Source organism: Pinus tabuliformis, chromosome 2_2 (genome assembly GCF_031772625.1).
Source record: "Pinus tabuliformis cultivar Carrire ecotype Pingquan chromosome 2_2, CPIR1, whole genome shotgun sequence".
Classification (NCBI taxonomy): domain Eukaryota; kingdom Viridiplantae; phylum Streptophyta; class Pinopsida; order Pinales; family Pinaceae; genus Pinus; species Pinus tabuliformis.
Window position 1 is genome coordinate 327,366,893 of NC_142300.1, and position 20,379 is coordinate 327,387,271.

At 40.9% G+C, this 20,379-nt stretch overlaps 1 protein-coding gene across 1 annotated transcript in view; it reads right to left on the reverse strand.

The window, feature by feature from the left end:
- LOC149192612 (uncharacterized) overlaps positions 1–20,379 on the reverse strand; it is a 267,241-nt gene that overhangs the window by 174,684 nt on the left and 72,178 nt on the right. Inside the window, exon 8 of the mRNA XM_089404651.1 lies at positions 1,425–1,520. Coding sequence (XP_089260777.1) covers positions 1,425–1,520 — 96 coding nt within the window. The remainder of the gene's footprint in view (positions 1–1,424; positions 1,521–20,379) is intronic.

The window sequence follows — 20,379 nt, forward strand, 5'->3', positions numbered from 1 at the left end:
GTAAAGTAAAGTGTGCAACCTTGCAGTTATGAAGGTGGCTTTGCCCCTTATAGAAATGAAGGCACACATGGCTTGTAAGGATTAGGGGAAGAGTATCGTTAACGAAGACAAGTGCTTCCTCAGCCCCTATTCCTTTCAACCACCCCAATCATTACCCTTTGGTAAGAGCTTAAAGAGAAAATCTCTCACCTAGAACAGGCATTTAGTTTAAAAACTTACCAAGATAATTGCATTTCACCTTAGCTAAGTGCATATCATTCTAACTCATTTATTTTAAAGCATTTTCCAAATTTACTTGCAAATTTATCTCATGTACTTGTTATGGTGAACAACCTCACTATCCATTGAAGTTGTCATTTTTGTTGTTGAAGTATCTCATTTAACAAGTACAACATTTTTCTTTGAGAGTAAAGCTTTGTTTCATTTAATTTCATTTGCAAGTCATTATCATTTAACTTACTGCTATACATGCTTATCATCATGATTCATGAATGATAGTATCTTTATTTGAGCATCTCTTTAAAGTGCAATTTGTACCTTGCAATTGATATTTTTCATTTAACATTGATTTGTTTTGCAGGACTACTTCTGATTTCATTTTGAATATTTATTTGAGCAAGTCTTTACTATGGCTTGAAGCAATCATCAAGGCACTGGTTTTACATGTTTATATTTTGAAAGATATGTTGATGATCATTGAAAATATCCTTATTTGATTATTCAATCCATATTTTGTATTGCTCATTATATTCACTAAGTTTGCTCATAATTTTTTAAAGTAGTCTCATTAACCTAAGATCTCCTAGAAACTCATATTTCTTCATCTAACCTTCATTAGGGACCACCCCCCTTAGCTTTACCTTGGAGAGAGCTTTAATGGAGAGAGTTGGGAATAGGTGACAGCCCCATCTCTTAAGTTTGCCACCAAGCCACACTTTGTGGGGTTAAGGACTTTTCCCACACTAAACTAGGTGTGTGTGCTAGGCAGCATCAACAGACCTCATAACAATACAAACAAATATTTATAGGGGTATGTCACCTAGATAAGATGGCTCTATTTCTGGTTATGATCAAGTTTTTCCTTTGAGATATTTTATTGTAGAGTGTCCTAAACGCATGGCAAAGCAGAGTTTGATTTTGTTATTTTTATAGTCCATACAAAATACACGCTGCACTCAAAGAATTGTGACAATATATTCGGATCTGTAATAATATGATTGCCAATATGCAAACCATGAAATCAGAATATGTAAAAATATGTCTTGCTAATTTTGTAGAAATCAGAATTACAGGTTGCAAGGCTATTATAAAACAATATATTCTAATTCTTCCGTATTTCACAAAAATTGACACTATGGACAACCAAATATGTCTGGTATTTGGTTTTTAACTTAAAAAATAGGGGCCTGAAATGGGAAGCATACCGATAGAAGCATTTTTTCCAAACGAGAACCAAAACCCCAGTAAGGGGCATCCACTGTCACCAATTTGTATGCTGTCATAATTGGATTACATTTTTCCTACATCATTGCCATAGAAAGTATCACTGAAACCTGCAACTTAAAATCCTCAAAATTCTTTGTACTAAGGAATGATGGACACAGAAAATACTTTAAAAAAGATCACACATATAATGAAGCTACTAAAGTAAATCAAATTCTGGCACCATAAGAATCTTAGAATTCATACAATATCATTCAGCAAGCAGGATATAAAACTTGCGATGAACTTCTGAATGCTTCCCTCTTATTACTAGTAGAGAATAAAAGCAAAATAAAGAAGCCATAGTAGACAAATCTGAATACATGAACTCAATGTCTAATATGCTTGTCTGTTGATTTCAATTTTCAATCTAAAAGCTATCTGTAAGGGAACAATGTCTTTAAGAATCAATATAAACCAATTTATACTAGGCATCGTGGAAATATTTAAAAATCTGAGCCTGAGTGATGCAAAACAAAATCTTACCCATAAATGTGGCAGGTAGCAAAAGATGCTTTTATGAAGGACCATGCTTTTAAACTCAAAAGTTATTCTTTTACCCAAAATGGAAGTTTGTATAAGATGTTTAAGTAACGAGAGAACCACTTTTACAAGTGAAATATCAATACTTGTTCTACTATTCTACATGTTACCCCTGATTTTGCACGAGGTCTTAAACTAGTGAATTTTTTTCACTACCCTTGCGATTTTTATCAAAAAAAGCTTTGGATGGCTAGCATTTGTTGGTTCTCACTTGGTTTCTTGGATTGTTGATGACATGGATGATGATGTGTTAGAGGCTTTGATGGTGTTTTGCTTGATGCACTTGCTTATCATGAAAGAAATAACATTGCACTTCATCAAGTGATGTTCTGGTCTCCATTCTTTGCTAAATTATTGGATATGAAGATGTATGAATCCCTTGGTGGAATTCCCTGACACTTTGGGGCTATGCAGGCATTGTATTGGCATACTCCTTTGGTTGGCCTCATCATGGCATTAGAGCACTTGGTATGCATCCCCTTTTTTACATATGGCGTATCACTTGGATGGACGAGTATGAGCATGCTTTAAGCTCCTTTGTCTCCAATGCCCTAGCTCTAACAGATGAATTTTATCAATTTTAAAGCCCTTGGTAATTGCTATCCTATATTTCCCTCAATTAAATAAACCAGATCTGAATCAATTTCACAACAGAAATAAATATTTTATAAACATGCAGCAATCACATATATAGCTGAAAAATGAACATCGAAAGCATAAACACAATACGCTGGTAATTACACCCTCCAATCATATTTTCATTTAAATATCCCAAACTTATAAGGAAACCTCCACAAGCAGTCAAACTAACAGCTGTGTGGTATACACAAAAAAATCATATCTGCACTCAATAAGATAAATCTACCTGTTGGTCAATTGAGAATCTGCCAACCTAAACTATTGTACAATACTGTATAGACTGTATTTTGGCCTGCTTCGTGGCCTTGGCTCCTCTCCTGTGCTTTGAATCTGCTCAACTTATCTATCTTGATCTCTTTAAGTCTTCTTGGTGTAAAAAATGTGTTTCTAACTTTCTTCAACCTCCCCAATCTTGTTCTATTTATGCTTTGAGAGAGATTACTAATCTCCTCAATCTTAGCAATTAATTTCCCAAATTTTAGCAACTATTATCCCAAACCTTAGCAGCTAATCCCCTTAATCCTAGCAACCACATTATCTCAACAATGACATGTACTGTAATAACCATTCACACACAGTAACTAAAATCTGAAATACAGAAGCCTGAAGAATTAATTTGTACTTACCTTAACTGCTGCTGATTCTGCTACTGAACTGGTGATTCTGCTGCTGGTGATGCCGTGGCTATTTTGATCCAATCTCCGGGAGACCAATACCACCCAACCAGACTGAGCAAACCTAGCTGCTCAATCCAGAAAGCTGCTCAACAGAAGCTCTCTGTCCCTCCGTGCCCAGAACCTCAGACGGCTTAAAGCTCTTCCAATGGATAATTATCTTCTCCTGGTTTTCTCCTGGTGAAATTCTGCTTCCGGTTCTCTCTGCCCCTCTCTGGTTTTTCCCCCCCTCTCGATCCAGGCTGCCGGTTTTTATCTCCGGGCCTGGCGGTGGCCGCCCTCCTACCTGCAGCCACCGCCTTCCCTCGACTTGACACGCCCTCCATGCAATTTAACTCTCAGATCTTTTCCTGGCAAAGGGCGCTCTGCTATAAATTTTCAGTTGGTTGGACGCGCCCCTTATTAATGGATCCTTTAATGATTTTTTTAGGTATGCTAGCATAGGTTGTGTTTTACGCTTAGCATATGTATACTTATAAGTTCAGCTATATATCTTTATAACATTTAAGTTATATATATATCATAAAGTTCCATTATATAGTATATAAAATTTATATTATAAAGTTCAATTATGTATTTTGTAAATTTAATATATATATATTATAAAGTTTAATTATATATTTTATAAAATTTAACTTATATATGTTTATAAATTTAAATTGTATTTATAAAACTTAACACATTTATTGTTTAAATTCCATCACATTTGTTTTATTATAAGGTTTAAAACTTTATATAATGGATCAATTTAGCTGGGTCGTTACATGTACGGCTAAGATTAGATGAAATCAAATAATATTCTAAAATCTCTCTTAATCCTAGCAACCACATTATCTCAATACTGACGTGTACGGCTAAGATTAGATGAAATCTAATAATATTCTAGAATCTCTATAATATTTCATTTAGATTTCATAAATTAAGAGAAATTAGGAAATTTGACTTTGACTTTTATTTATTGAAGTGAAATTACAAGATGGTATTATTTCCCACTTTTATTAAGTGATCACTAGAAGTCGTCTCGAACTACTTCACACACATTTACATCTAAATTGTGTAAGAAGCTCTTGTTCAATCAATATTTCTCGACAATTTTTACACATGGATGGGTTACATGTAGCATGGAGCATGATATTATCTTGAGTGCTCCCCATCATAGGCCTACCTTTGGAAGCATATGCACATTCTGCATCACTTCATGCATATTTTGATGAAGTTGTCTTTCTCCTTGATGAGTTGGTTGGATTCTTGATGACTTGGCACTTGATTGATGGCTTATTTGACTCATTCTTCCTTAGATCTCCCACCTCACACATCTTCTCATGATTTATTGGTTTGCATGGGCTATTTGAAGGTTACATTGAACACTTTAGCTTGCTTATTAATGGGTTGTCTCACCGAGCAAGGAGGTGACATGCTACAAACCCTCATTTGAGGAGGATGGACTCCACCACTTTCAAACCTTATTGCACACATACTTATGCTAATATTGAGGACATCCACCTTGGAGGAGCTTTTACTCACATCCAATGGAGGTTATTTCACTCAAAGGGTCACACATGCCATTTATGAGGTCTTCTACTTGGTCCTTTCACACTTTGTGGAGAATGTTACACCTTGAGAGCTCCACATCCACATTGGAGGAGATAAAGGAGGCTTATCTTGCCTAACTTGAGGAGTTGGTTGTGGGTCTATCCACTTGGAAGTTTTTGGAGGCTAGACATTGCAACTTTGACTCATCTCAGGGCTTCTTTGATAGAGACGTCCAACTCTCTTGTGCCTATTACCAATCCAATTAGCATGGTTGCTAAGGTCCTCGCAATCCTCTAGATGGGCACAAATAAGGCAGGAACCCACCGTCACCTCAGCCCAAGCCCTCATTTTTTAGACCCAACAACCTCCTAAATGGTCAAGGGAGGAGTCCCAAATATAACCCCAAACAATCCCAAATAAGATCGGTGTCTTAGATGGGGTCACTTGGAGTGGAGGTGTTAATCTCTTGGAACTGTCTAGTTGGTCTTTAATGTCATTGTATGGCAAAAAAATAAACAGATTTAGAAGTACCAAAATCCTGGAAGTATGAAGTGTAACCAATGAATTTTAGTCTATGGAATTTATTCTAACCAAATATGTAATTATATTTCAGTTTGGACCATTGGTTAGAGGCTTATGGGTCAAAAAAGTTTGTTGTTCTCTAAAATCAGACTGCAAACTCTACATAAAAACAAGGACAACAACTTGTTAAGCCCAAATCAGCCCCCCTACAAGTGCCTAAGCACTTCCAGACTTTATGTCTATGGGTGGAGAGGCTTGAGGATCAAAATAGAGACTTATGAGGCCTCTCATCAACCTATGACAGCTGAAAAGGTCAATTTCCAGCAAGCTGGAGCTGGAAATTGCTTTTCCAGGAATTTGGTCAAATCATCTTTGGCAATATGGGAGTGAACTTAAAACAATATATTTGGTTGAACTCAAAGGAGTGGGTTTGGCCTTGGACAGAAACTGCCCCCATTATTGACTTAACTTTCTTGGTGACTTTCAAACTCACTTAGAAGCGACCTCTCTCAAAGTGGTGTCTCTAGCCTTCAACTTCTGTGTGTGATAAATGCAAGACCCTACACAAATCAAAGCTCCCCTCTAGAGATGGTTTGGTTGCTTGGATCGACCCACTTGCAAAACAAAAGAACTTGAGTGGGGTCAACCCCTTGGTGGCCTTTTCCATGTGGCTAGATAGCTCCTCAATAGCAAGAATTGTTAGCTTTAGCATAATTTTATTTATCACCAAGAATAGTTAGAACAAAAAGCCTAGAACATATATCAAGAAAAAGAATGAAAACAATATTCACTCCACACAATGCATAAACAAAATTTACACAAGGGTATTCAAAAAGTGAGCTCTTTATTATGATAGCACCTATCTCAATTGACAACAACAACAATACAATGAGGGAAGGCTAGCCTTTTATAGAACAATTTGCAGTGGCTAGATAATGGCTAGCTAACGATTAGTTTTGACTCCTCAAAATAGTAATTTACTAGTCATCCACAAATTGGAGACTTAGTAATTTTTTCATAAATATTACAATATAATTTTTAATTCACCCACTAGGGGGTCTACTTAGACAATCTTCCAAAATTTAGCTCAAAATTCCCTTTGCTCATGGTCCACAATGGTTAATAGTCAAAACAGTAAACAATAGTAGCTCAATGTTCCACTTGATCACCCTTAAAAAAATAGATTTGGTCCCTTGGGGGAGAAATTCATCTTCTAACGGCTACTTCGGTCCATTTCCCAACTAATTGGTCCACCAGGTCCTCAATGGCTAGTATTTAGACCCTCTTATGGCTAGTTGATTTCACCAACAAATATTTTTGACTTGATTATTCCCTCTAGTAATTCAACTTAGCTACATGGAAGATGAATCTCCAACGCCCTTGACTTTCTAACAATCCCAGCAACTAGGTATGTTGAAACCAGCTTGGATCTAAACTAGGTATCTCTCGAAATCTTCATATCTTTCATAGCGCTACCAAATCATCACCTACCTACCACATCATCTTGCCATGTGGTGGATCTCTAGCTACATTGGGAATTTAGAGAAATCGATACGTGGGTTTTGTTCCTCTCATTCTATAGACTAATTTAGACATTACATCTCAAATTCTATCAATATTTTCCCCTATTAAGCCATCTAGAAACATATTCTTTCGCATCATCATGCCTAAGTAGATGATCTCTAACACCATTACGGATTTGCAAAATTTGAAACATGGGTTTTATCCCTCTCATTTGTGAATATTTCTGAATCTACACATCAGAAACCCCTACTACAATTACTGGTTTAACCTCTCCTAATTGTTCTTTGCATTAACAAGTTATTTAATTCCATAAATATCGATGTAAAACACTATTGCAGCCTACACCTACATACAAATCATGATGAAATACACTGAGACAATCACACAAGGGTCACCGCTATTTTTGGACAATCGTCCCCGAAAAAACCCAATTCAGGAAAACCGGTGCAACATATAGAGGGTTTGTAATATTAAGCAGATTCTTGAATACAACTAGGGTGCCAGTTATGGCTCACCCAACAGAGAAAAATCCTAGCAGAAGCACCTTTATCCAGAGATAGATATTCTGACAATTTCAGCAACTGGATGATCAAACCCCACAAATGACCTGGTTGTTCCGAGTGCTCGGCAGTGATGGTTGCTCCAAGCTCTGCGTTGGAACTGCGTCACCTCCTCTAGGAGTTGTGTCACCTCCACAGTGAGCCTCCTTTGCTCAAAAAGCTTATTTGTTGAACTACTCCCTCTCTGCCCCACAGAATCTCCCCAATGTTGCCTCTAAGGGCCTGCGTCAGCCCCCACGGCCTCTGCATCACCCTTTCTGGGACTACGTTATCTCTCCCAGTGCTGCTCTTCCTCTCTGCTATGTATTCTTCGGCCTTGGACTAAAGTTCCCTTTCCGAACTGCCCCTCACTGCGACTCAGATCACTTAGCTCGACTTTCTCAGCAAACCACGCCCCAGAAAAATCGAACTCTTTGATCTCTTCGATGTATCTCCAACTGAACCTCAAGCCTCCTCTTATACATTTCATGTTGATGAATCAACGGCAGAGATTAAGTCCCTAATCAAAGGCTAAGATTAAAATTGGTTGATCCTCGTCACTTAGAACCTTCTCACCCATATTTTTATTAATACACATTAATATTTTTATTTTCCTAAGTTTAGACTTAGGAACTTATTAAAAATATTAATTATTTTAATAACTCCTCATCCGAGTGGAATTTCTCCAAACGATTTCTGGGTTCTAGAGATCTCATGTGTTCTAGCCCCTCCACAAAATTTCGGAGCTAGAGCACATTTGATGCTACCCAAAATCAACACTCCCTCTTAGCGAGGAATGTGCTCTAGTAACACTTCTCAATAGAAGTACTACACTGATCCACTGCATCGGTCCTCTGTGTTGCTGATGCTTGGCCTGATGCCCTTCATCCACTGCACTGTTGCTTCCTGTACTGCTACCCATGACTCTGTCACTGCCACTGCTACATTTGTACTACAGCGCCTCAAAATGTTGCCTCATGCTGCCCATAGCGTTGCCACTGCTTGTTGGAGTTTCTAAGTCTAACAGTTAGAAACCCTCCATGTACTTTTTGATTTATTCCTTCCTACTTGTTATGATTAATTAACAAGTTATTTACCATGTAAATACTAAAAATAAACACAAGTACATGCTCAACACATTATAAATCATCAACTGAAGGAAACAGAAACAAGCACACAAATGACACAACTATTTTTGGACTAATGTCCGCGGATAAACCCAATGCGGGAAAACCGGTGCAGCTACCCGAGGGTTTGATTTATTAAGCAATTTCATAATACAATCTGGGTGCCAAATCTGGCTCCCCAACAGAGAAAAATCTCGGCAATAGTACCTCTCCTTCGGAGACAAATGCTCTGGCTGAAACCCCAGATAAACACTCTGGCAGCTCCTCAGCTCAAATCTGACCCACGAAAAACCCTAGCATTAGCCTCTAGGGACTGTGTCAACCTCTTCTGCCCTTCGCGTTAGCTTTCCCGGTAGTTCTAGTTGTTCCCGATAGTTCCGACTTCTGCCCTCTACATTAGCTTTCCCGATAGTCCCCGGCAGTTCCGGCTTCTACCCTCTGCGTCAGCTTTCCCGGCAATTCCGATTGTTCCCGACAATTTTGGCTTCTACCCTCTGCGTCAACTTTCCCAGTAGTTCCGGCTATTCCCAGCAGTTCTAGCTTCTACCCTCTGCGTCAACTTTCCTGGCAATTCCAGCGTCTGCCCTCTGCGTCAGCTTTCCCGATTGTTGCGTTGATCCTCCCGGCATTATCTCTGCCTCTCTGCTTCTATATTCACTGCCCCTTAGCTGCAACTCCAGATCACTCTCTCTTGGTGTGTTTTCCAAGTGACCCTCAAGCCTCCTCTTATACTTTTCTCGTTGACAAATCAACGGCCAAGATTACGTCCCTAATCAACCGCTAAGATTAGATCTGGATTGATCCATGAACTTTGGACCATTCTAACATAGTTTTATATTAATTCACATTAATATTTTATTTTCCCTAAGTTTAGACTTAGGGACTCCCTTAAAAATATTAATTATTTTAATATCTCCCAAACTGTTTAGAATCTGTGCAAACCCTTTCTACGTATTGGAGATCTCATGTGCCTTAGCCTCTCCACCAATTTTCGTAGCTAGAGCACATCCGATGCTACCCCAAATCAACACTCCCTCTTAGTGAGGACTGTGCTCTAGTAATACTCCTCATTGAGCATCACTCTGATCATCCGACATCGGTCCCTGTGTTCATGCTAGGCCTGCTGCCCAACATCCTTTGTAATGTTGCATCCTGTACTGCTACCCATGGCCCTGCCACTTCCACTGTTGCATTCGTACTGCAACTCCCTCTGCATCTGTGATATTGCCCATGGCCCTGCCACTGCCACTACTGCATCTACATTGCAACCCCTCTCATCATGTTGCATTGTGTTGCTCATAGCACTACCACTGCTAACTGCTGCACTGCAACTCAGTTACTGAGAAGTAAGTAACTGATCTCCCAACTCTAACATCTTTGTCAGGCTAGAAACACTCCTGATGCTGAAGCTCCCTCCGTCACTGACAAGTGCTCCCTCTCTGACCTCTGTGTTGCTGCAACAACTCCATGCATCTCGCACCGTTGCACACCTCTCTGTGCCATCTTGCACTAGTGCAACACTCCCGTGCCTCTTGCACTGTTGCAGCCTGCTAGCCTCGTGTTGTCTTGGGAATCCTGCACTGTAGCTCCCTCTGTCGCTCCATCCGCATCCGTCTCTACTGACATCGCCAGTATTGCTACTCCTCTTCGGGGCTCCCGTAGCAAGGTCTAATCCAAGAGGCTGGATACCTCGAGGATCCTGCCCCTCATCGCCTGTAGTCCGTCTGACTACAGCTCAATGTCTCCCCACTTCTGCTCAAGTGGTGTGTGTGCACTCATGGCACACAGAACAGAAAGGATGCTGGCCTTCGAGATGACAAAGTTGGATGCCTCATCCAACCTGTCCTGATCCCTCAGTCCATTCATGGCCATCTCTTTGCTCTTCTTGTTGACTCCTCCGAGTCTCTCTACTTCCCGTCTGGAAGTTCTCAGTTCGACTCCTGCTAAGTCTCTCTACTTCCCGTCTGGAAGTTCTCAGCTCAACTCCTGCTGAGTCTCTCTACTTCCCGTCTGGAAGTTCTCGGTTCGACTCCTGCTGAGTCTCTCCACTTCCCGTCTGGAAGTTCTCGGTTCGACTCCTGCTGAGTCTCTCTACTTCCCGTCTGGAAGTTCTCGGTTTGACTCCTGCTGAGTCTCTCCACTTCCCGTCTGGAAGTTCTCGGTTCGACTCCTGCTGAGTCTCTCTACTTCCCGTCTGGAAGTTCTCTTCTGGACTCCCTCTGAGTCCCGATTTCCCACCTGGAAATCCTTCTGCCAACATCAAGTGGCCCCTCTCCAATCATCTGTGCAACAGCAACACTGATCCGGATTCCTTGGCTAGAAATCCGCCTCGGCAGCAACTCCCTCTACCTTGGCCTTGTCCTGTTAGGTATTGTTCTGACTACAGTACTGCACCAGCGCCACTCTGCAACTTACCCACAGCCTCCTAAACCCCAACAACCTGAAGGTTAGAGCTCCTAGGCTCTGCACAATCCGGGCACCGGCAAATCAACTTCCTCAGCCAACTGCGTCAACCCTCCTGGCCTCTGCGTGAGCCTGTCTGTACTTCCCTTAGCCTCTATGCTACCTCTTCTTGGCTCGAACTTGACGTCACCCCTTCCTTGTTGCTTCTCTGCTAGGAACAGCTTCTGTCACTCAGGACAGCTGTTTTCTGCTATTGCTGCTCTACTCGACTGATGTCCTCAATTCTCCTGTGATCTGTATCCACTCTCTGATACCATGTTGGAGTTTCTAAGTCTAACAGTTAGAAACCCTCCATGTACTGTCTTATTTATTCCTTCCTACTTGTTCTGATTAATTAACAAGTTATTTACCATGTAAATATTGAAAATAAATACAAGTACATGCTCAACACATTACAAATCATCAACTGAAGGAAACAAAAACAAGCACATAAATGACATCGTTATTTTTGGACTAATGTCCCTGGAAAAACCCAATGCGAGAAAACCGGTGCAGCGATCTGAGGGTTTGACTTATTAAGCAGTTTCAGAATACAATCTAGGTGCCAAATCCAGCTCACCCAACAGAGAAAAATCTCGGCAGTAGTACCTCTCCTTCGGAGACAGATGCTCCAGCTGAAACCACGGATAAACACTCTGGCAGCTCCTCAGCTCCAATCTACCCCATGAAAAACCCCAGCGTCAGCCTCTAGGGACCATGTCAGCCTCTTCTTCCCTCTCCGTCAGCTTTCCCGGCAGTTCTAGCTCTGCCCTATGTGTTAGCTTTCCCGGCAGTTTCGGCTATTCCCGGCAATTCCGACTGTTCCGGACAGTTTCGGCTATTCCCGACAGTTCCAACTTCTGCCCTCTGTGTCAACTTTCTTGGCAATTCTGACTTCTGCCCTCTGCGTCAACTTTCCCGACAGTTCCAGCTGTTCCCAGCAGTTTCAACTTCTGCCCTCTACATCAGCTTTCCCGGCAATTCTAGCTTCTGCCCTCTGCATCAACTTTCCCAACTACTGCGTTGATCCTCCCGGCACTATCTCTGCCTCTCTACTTCTATATTCACTGCTCCTCAGCTGCAACTCCAGATCACTCTCTCAACTTTCTCAGCAAATCCAGCCCCAGAAAGTCGAAATCTTAATCTCTTGGTGTGTTCTCCAAGTGACCCTCAAGCCTCCTCTTATACTTTTCTCATTGACAAATCAACGGCCGAGATTAAGTTTCTAATCAACGGCTAAGATTATATTTGGCTTGATCCATGACTTTTGGACCATTCTAACACAAGTTTTATATTAATTCACATTAATATTTTACTTTCCCTATGTTTAGACTTAGGGACTCCATTAAAAATATTAATTATTTTAATATCTCCCAAACTGTTTAGAATCTGCCCAAACCCTTTCTAGGTATTGGAGATCTCATGTGCCTTAGCCTCTCCACCAATTTTCGTGGCTAGAGCACATCCGATGCTACCCCAAATCAACACTGCTAACTGTTGCGCTGCAACTCAATTGTTGAGAAGTAGCCAACTGAAGACTCACCCAAACACTGACATCCTGGTCAATGTGGATGCCTCGTGATCCTGAAGCTACCTCTACTACTAATCTGTGCTGACCCGTTGTTGCTACTGTGCTGCAGCAAACTGCTCTGTGCCTCTCGCACTGCTACAACATCCACTGCGCTACCTCAAACTTTGGCACTCTAGCAATGCCACTGTTGCTCCATCACACCTCACTCCAACCGACACCCCTCATTTTGCTACTTTCGTTAAGGACTCCCGTAGCCGTATGTGATCCAAGAGTTTAGGCACCTCAAGGATCATGCCCGTCATGTAGTCCTCTTTACTACAACTCTATGTCGCCCCACCTCTTCTCCAAAGGTGCATGAGCACTCATGGCACAACCGTCATCCTCGACATCCTTGTTTGCCCTTGCTGGAGCAGCCTTTGAGTCAGAAGCCTCCCCCTTGCCTTTCTTCCTGGGGCACTGAGTGGCATAATGTCCCAGCTCCCCACAGTTGAAGCATCTGACCTTAGTCATGTCCTCCTTCTTCCTCTTCTGGGGCCCCTGTTGTCCCACTGATGCGAGAGCTGCATCCTCCTCCTCCTCCTCCTCCTCCTCCTCCTCCTCCTTGACTCGGGCTCCCTTGCCACTACTTCCTGCCTTGGTCAACCTCCTAAGCTCTTCTTGTCGAGGAGTTGCCCACATCTCCTCCCAACTGGGGAGATTTGCTCTACCCAAGATACTTTGGACAAATGTCTCCTAGTCCTCAGTGACTACATTCAGGGTAGTCCTGACTATGAACTCTGGATTTGGTGTAGACCCCACAGAAGTCAGTTGGTCACGAATCCCTTGCAACCTGAGAAGGAAGGGATCTATCTCCTCTCCTTTCTGCATCTGGTATTGTCTTAGCTGATTCTCTAATAGCATCTTCTGTTGCACGGAAGAGCCCTGGTACAACGTGGTCAGGGTCTCCCACATCTCTCTTGTTGTGTCCCTCTCAGCAATGTGTGGTACTACATGATCTTTGACCCCGTCTAGGATCATGCACTTAGCCTTCGCCTGGGCCTCCTCATACTTCTATGCCGCATCAGCGTCAATCGAAACAGCAACCACCTTCAAGGCATAGTCCTTAATGTGATGTTTATCTAGGATTGCCAAGATCCTAGCCTTCCAGATGACAAAATTGGAAGCTTCATCCAATCTGTCCTGATCCCTCAACCCATTCATTGCCATCTCTACTCAAAAATAGAATTGGTTCTCTTCTCCCTCTCCTGTTGTCCATCTAGCAAGACTTGGATCTGGGTTCCTTGGGTGTAAGAAACCCTCTAAGGAACAACACCTCTCTAGACTCCCTCCGAGTCTTGATTTCCCTCTCGAAAATCCTCCGGCCAACTGTCGAATCGCTCCTCTCCAACCCTCCTTTATTGTTGCAACCCGGATCTAGATTTCTTGGCTAGAAATCTGTCAAGGTAGTGATTCCCTCTACCTTGGTTCAATCTCCTTAGACATTGTTCTGCACCAACAGAAACAGCATCCCACCAGCTCCTCAAACCAAAAATCTGCTCAGCTTCCTTAGCCCCGGCAACTTGAATAATTTGAGCCCTTCAGGATCTGCGCAACCACTGCGTGGGCTGGATCAGCTCCTCCTAGCCAACTGCGTCAATCCTTCCTAGCTCAGAAAGATGACGTGGCTCTGCATGAGCTTGATCTGTCCCCCTCTACCTTTGTGTTGGCCTTGATGGTTGAAGTAGCTACTGCATGGGCTCCTCCTAGCTACTGTCATCTCCACCTGGCTCAAAGTGTTGACGCAAGCACTGCGTGCGCCTCTGCGTCACTTTCTCTGCACTACGTCACTCCACCTTCTGCGTCTTTGGCTCTGGAACAGCGCTGTCACTCGCGACAGTTGCTTTTCTATTGCAAATTATCCAGATTTCTTGGTTGGTTTCTTCAGTTGCCTGTGATCTGCAATCACTCTGATACCATGTGAAGATTTATGAATCTACACATCAAAAACCCTTACTGCAATTACTAGTTTAACCTCTCCTACTTGTTCTTTGCATTAACAAGTTATTTAATTACATAAATATCGATGAAAAACACTATTGCAACCTACATACATACAGAACATGAACTGAAATACATTGAGACAATCACACAAGGGACACCGTTATTTTTGGACAATCGTCCCCGGAAAAACCCAATTCGGGAAAACCGGTGCAACATATAGAGGGTTTGTATTATTAAGCACATTCTTGAATACAACTAGGGTACCAGATATGGCTCACCCAACAAAAAAAAAATCCTGGCAGAAGTACCTCTATCTGGAGACAGATATTCTGGCAAATTCAACAATTGGATGATCAAACCCCACAGACAACCCGATTGTTCCAGTGTTGGGCAGCGATGGTTGCTCCAAGCTCTGTGTTGGAACTGCGTCACCTCCTCTAGGAGCTGCGTCACCTCCACAATGAGCCTCCTTTGCTCAAAAACTCGATTTGCTAAACTGCTCCCTCTCTGCCCCACAGAATCTCCCCAACGCTGCCTCTAAGGGCCTGCGTCAGCCCCTACGGCTTCTGCATCAGCCCCTATGGCCTCTGCGTCACCCTCTCTAGGACTACACTGTCTCTCCCAGTGCTGCTTTGCCTCTCTGCTATGTATTCTTCGGCCTCGGACTGAAGTTCTCTTGCCGAACTACCCCTCACTGCAACTCAGATCACTTAGCTCGACTTTCTCTACAAACCATGCCCCAGAAAAATTGAACTCTTTGATCTCTTCGATGTATCTCCAACTGACCCTCAAGCCTCCTCTTATACTTTTCTTGTTGATGAATCAACAGCCGAGATTAAGTCCCTAATCAACAGCTAAGATTAGAACTGGCTTGATCCTCGTCACTTAGAATCTTCTCACCCATATTTTTATTAATACACATTAATATTTTTATTTTCCTAAGTTTGGACTTAGGAACTCATTAAAAATATTAATTATTTTAATAACCCCTCATCTGGGTGGAATTTCTCCAAACGATTTCTGCGTTTGGAGATCTCATGTGTTCTAGCCCCTCCACAAAATTTCGGAGCTAGAGCACATCCGATGCTACCCAAAATCAACATCATTGAGTAGACCACTTTTGACATAATGCATGTCGCAAACAACACAATGTTGCCCCTGTCCTGTCACCTAGAAACTTGGTTTGATCTATTGGCCGAGTTTGACCAAGTTGTAACTAGCCACTACCATCTTTGATTGGAAAAATTCGATGTGGCATGGATTCTTCTTTTCAAATTGCACATTGTGAGACCAAGTTGAATGCTTGACCACCAGGACCACTTCACATTGGGAACCATGAATTGCCTCAGGGGATGTCAAAAGTTGTCAAGTGAGACTGTCACTCTTTGAGTGTTGTTTGAGGAATACTACACCAAAGCCATGGCCACCTACAAATTCTACAGATCATAACCATGTGGAATGACATAGGTGCTCCTTGATGTGCATTGTATGGCCCATACACTGGTGATCACTCGTACAAATGCAGACTCCCATAAAACCGTAAGTCCTCAAGAAAATTCACCTAAGGCCCTCCAATCCTATACAGGTTGAGAGTAACTTGAAGTGAAACTTCAAGGGACCAACCATGGTTGAACCAAAAGAACAAGATACGCACTCAAAAAAAAGGTCAAGGATACTTAATACAAGGTCTCACATGGCTTTTACATCACTTTTGACTTGTGACCTTGGGCTTAGAATGGTGGTGATAAAAAATGCAAAAAAAAATTACCCTTGCAAACATTGAGGGGTAACAGAGCCTCAACGGAGGTCACAATGGACTAGGGGTAAAGGATAATCTTCCAAGTGAAGGATAGGAACAAGGATACAATCAAGAGAGATCAATCATCCAACTTGGCCTATGACCCATATTAGTATGCCCCAAACGTTAAATGAAAACACATGATTACAGAAATTATATGTGTACCTTCTAATATATGCATGTGTAAAGGTGCTGAATGAATGGGCAAGACTTCAAGGAAAATGACCATAGCCATGGAACCAGCTTAAGGAAGTCCAACATATCTAAGTGTTATAATGAAAAGAGGGAGCAATCATGGAGGCATGAGCTACCCCTTTCCTCGGCTTGCTTTTTCCACCCCTCTAATGCACCTTTTAATCCAATTATTTGTCTTTCTTTCTTGCATAGCTTAAGAGACCCAGGCTTACTTTATGATTTTCCAATGCCTCTTAAAGATGTAGCATCATCAAGGTTGGGACATTCATGAGTTTCTTTATTTAGATAGAGCATGAAATATTGAGTAACAATGTGATGGCCAATAATGGGGGGTAGAGCTCATGCTAAGATTTTGCCCACATACTTACTATGTCCCAACCATCTTTTGTATTTTTCTTTTTCTTTTTGTGGCTTCATATTTTTTTATCTTTCTTTTAGTTGCATCAACCTCTTTGGGAAAATTTCCAAGCCCTGACACAAGAATGAGGATATAGGGTGCCAGCCCCAGTGACAAATGTCTATCAACCCAAAGAATGGATGTGGATGATAAGAGAAACATGGCACATGGTAAATATGAATTACCTTGGGCATGCTAAATTAATTAGTGCCTCCTATTAGTGTCCCTCCTAATAGTGGATGAAAAGGGGCTCAGGGGAGGTCACACTAGACTAGGGATAAAGGATAATCTCCCAAGTGAAGTATGGAATCAAGGGTACAATGAAGAGTGGTCAATCATCTAGCTTGGCCTGTGATCCATATTAGTATGCCCCAAACATTAAATGAAAATACATATTATAGAAATAGTTAGCATACCTTCTCATAGATGACCCACCTTCTTTCAAGAACTATGCTAGATGGGAAAAAGCACTAACCAAAGCATAGGTGAAGAGCTCTAAAGTAATGTTATTTGTGGATCATGATTGGGCTATTGGCTGGCTAGCTGACCAATGGGAGAGAAAAAATTTCTCCTGGGGTTACCCACTTTGGGTGGGTAACAAGGCACATGAACCATTCTTGCATGCAAGTGTTTTCATTTAACGTTTTTAGCATTCTAGTATAGATCATGAGCGGAAATTGTATTATAGACCATGATGTTTGGGTTATATAAATTGTTCCCTTAGTTCACCTTGGTGGCTACCATTTGTTCCTAGTCCAATTTGACCTTCCTTAGGGTCTTTCTTTCATTGTCTAAGAGGGGCATGAATAGGAGGATATGATTGTGGTAGTGTTCCAGGATATTCATACTTAACACTTGTCATCACTCCCCTTATTTCATTATCCCAACTTTTGACTAGTTGTTGTCAGTTGCTCATATTAGTTCCCTGTATACCTCGTCTTATGAGAAGCAAGGGAGTTGAAAATACCCGAGGTTGATGCAACTGTAAGAAAAGAAAAAGCACAAGCCAAATGTTAAAATGCAAAAGAATGGCAAGGGATGTAAAGCAATCAAAATCCAATTATAGCTTGAGCTCTACCTCCTCTTATATAGCCACTTATCCTCGAGAGTATCCATGCATATCATGCCTATCAAAGAAAAAGAAACTTTGAAAGAACATCCTAACCTCAATGAAGTGATAAATTGCCCATCATTATAGGGGAATTATATTATCTTTATTCCATGATTAATGAAGCTTGTTAAACAAGCCAAATCAAATAAAGAAAAAGGTAAATAAGGGGGCTTGGAAAAACAAAGGTGAGGGAAGGTAACTCAAGTAGCTACGCACTCCCTTTATAGAGACATTCATGGATGATGGTTTTACTTTAATATACCTTTTTGTTTAATTAGCCATAAATAACCAGAAAATATGTAAAAACTTTCGATAAATCTTTTCTTGACAATTTCACACAGATATATTTGCCAAAAAAATAATGCCATGACTCTTGGGAAAACTTGGCAAGAAAACACAGACAATATTTATTAGAAAATCAGCCTCATTTCATTAACTGAAATATGACATTACATGCCAAATCTGGATTGGAACCTGTTAAACACCAACAAGATATTTGAATGGTTGATAATAAACAATATAGCCTCCAGAATTATTGTTGTAATATTGTTCCTAGCCTCTCAAAACCGAAACTAGAAATGAAGTCCAAGTTGGAGATTTAGGTGATCCCTACCCCAATCCACAGATTTGCACATCAACTGATACTGATGAAGCTCTATGAGAATTATGAATGAAACCTCCACAATCGTGATTGGGGTTTCATCCAACACAACAAGAAACCCAAGGGTTTTCGTCCTAGGGCTCTCAGAACCTCAAAACCAAGTTCTCAAACTCTCCAAGAAAGTAATCCGAATCCAAGATGTCCCCAGTGACTTACTCTGCCCACTTTTAAAGACTTCATGGATCTCTCTCCAACCTTCTAGAAGAACTTTTATTTTATTATTTTATTTTCATTCTAGAAACTCCTCCCTTTTATTTTATCTAAGTGACTCTTTTTATTTTATTTTATTTAAGTCACTTTTAATCTCGGAAAATGATTAATATGCCTCTACGATCTCTCTGGCCACTAAAAGTCACTTTTCATCATCCCATGTTGTAGATCTCTTCACTCTAATTCCAACAAAGTAATTACACTGGTGTTTCTCGAAATAATTTGCTCCAAATAACACCTTTAGTGTATTTATTTAAAATATGTTGGATAATAACCCCATTTTATGAGAATCCTCGGAATGCAATGGAACCAAGAACGAACTATGCGGAACTGACCTTGATGATGAAATACTAAGTTGCACGAATTTCCGAAACATTTCAGAGTTTTTGAAACAAGTACATTTAGAAACGTCACCTCCCAAAAATGGAAATGTCAACTGAAACATCATATATATATATATATATATATATATATATAAGTAAATAACACATTATCTAGCAAGAAAAAAGGGAATAAGACCCATAGATGACAATTTAGAAGGAAAACCATGTCTACTAACTCTCATAGATGATTACATGATGGCTGAGTTTCGGGTACGAGTACGGCCCAAAACGTCGAGTTCGTAGAAGTTTTGTGCAACATAAATGAAATATAGCAAGCGAACTATAAAACTCCTTTGGGCCCACTGATGACGTAATCTCGCTCCTGTGAGTTGGTTGTCACCAACCCTGGAAGTCCATCCTAACTGCATCATAAAGGAAACCAAAAATGGGGATATTACAGATCATAAGGGAAATCAAAAGTCCGGCCCACTAATGACATAATCTTGCTTTTGTGACCTGGCTGTCACTAACCCTGGAAGTCCATCGTAACCGCATCATAAGCGAAACCAAACATGGGATTTTTTGGCTTCCCATATGATCTGTAATATCCAATGTTGCATTAATTGTTATCGGGTTAATATCGGCGCGAGGAAAAAATCGGAAAAAATCGTAATTATTGGGAAATAATCGGAAATAATCGGGAAAAAATCGTTTGGTACAAAAATATTCATTTTTCTCAATTTTTTTCAAGTTTTTTAATATCTAAACCATCTACAACATAAAATAAATACATTGACACATAAATATGATAAAAGAACTAATATATAAGATGTTTAATATCATTTCTAGTGCTAAAATCACACAAAACATTGAATCATGTCCTGAATAGTAAGTCCTGACTCCTGAGTCCCAACTCAGCCTCAAAATATCAACAAAAAATATAATAATGTATCTCATCATGTCATAATGTCATATACAATAAAATGAAGAAAATAACTAAAGTCTAATCCTATTGATTTCCTCTGCCCCTCTTGTGAGAAAATGCCACAGCTTTCCCTTTCCCTCTAGATGTAGATGCTGGTGTTGGTGGAGTTGGCAATGGAGTCCGCTGTGCTCTAGAAGCTGAAGAACTAGAAGTAGGAGCTATT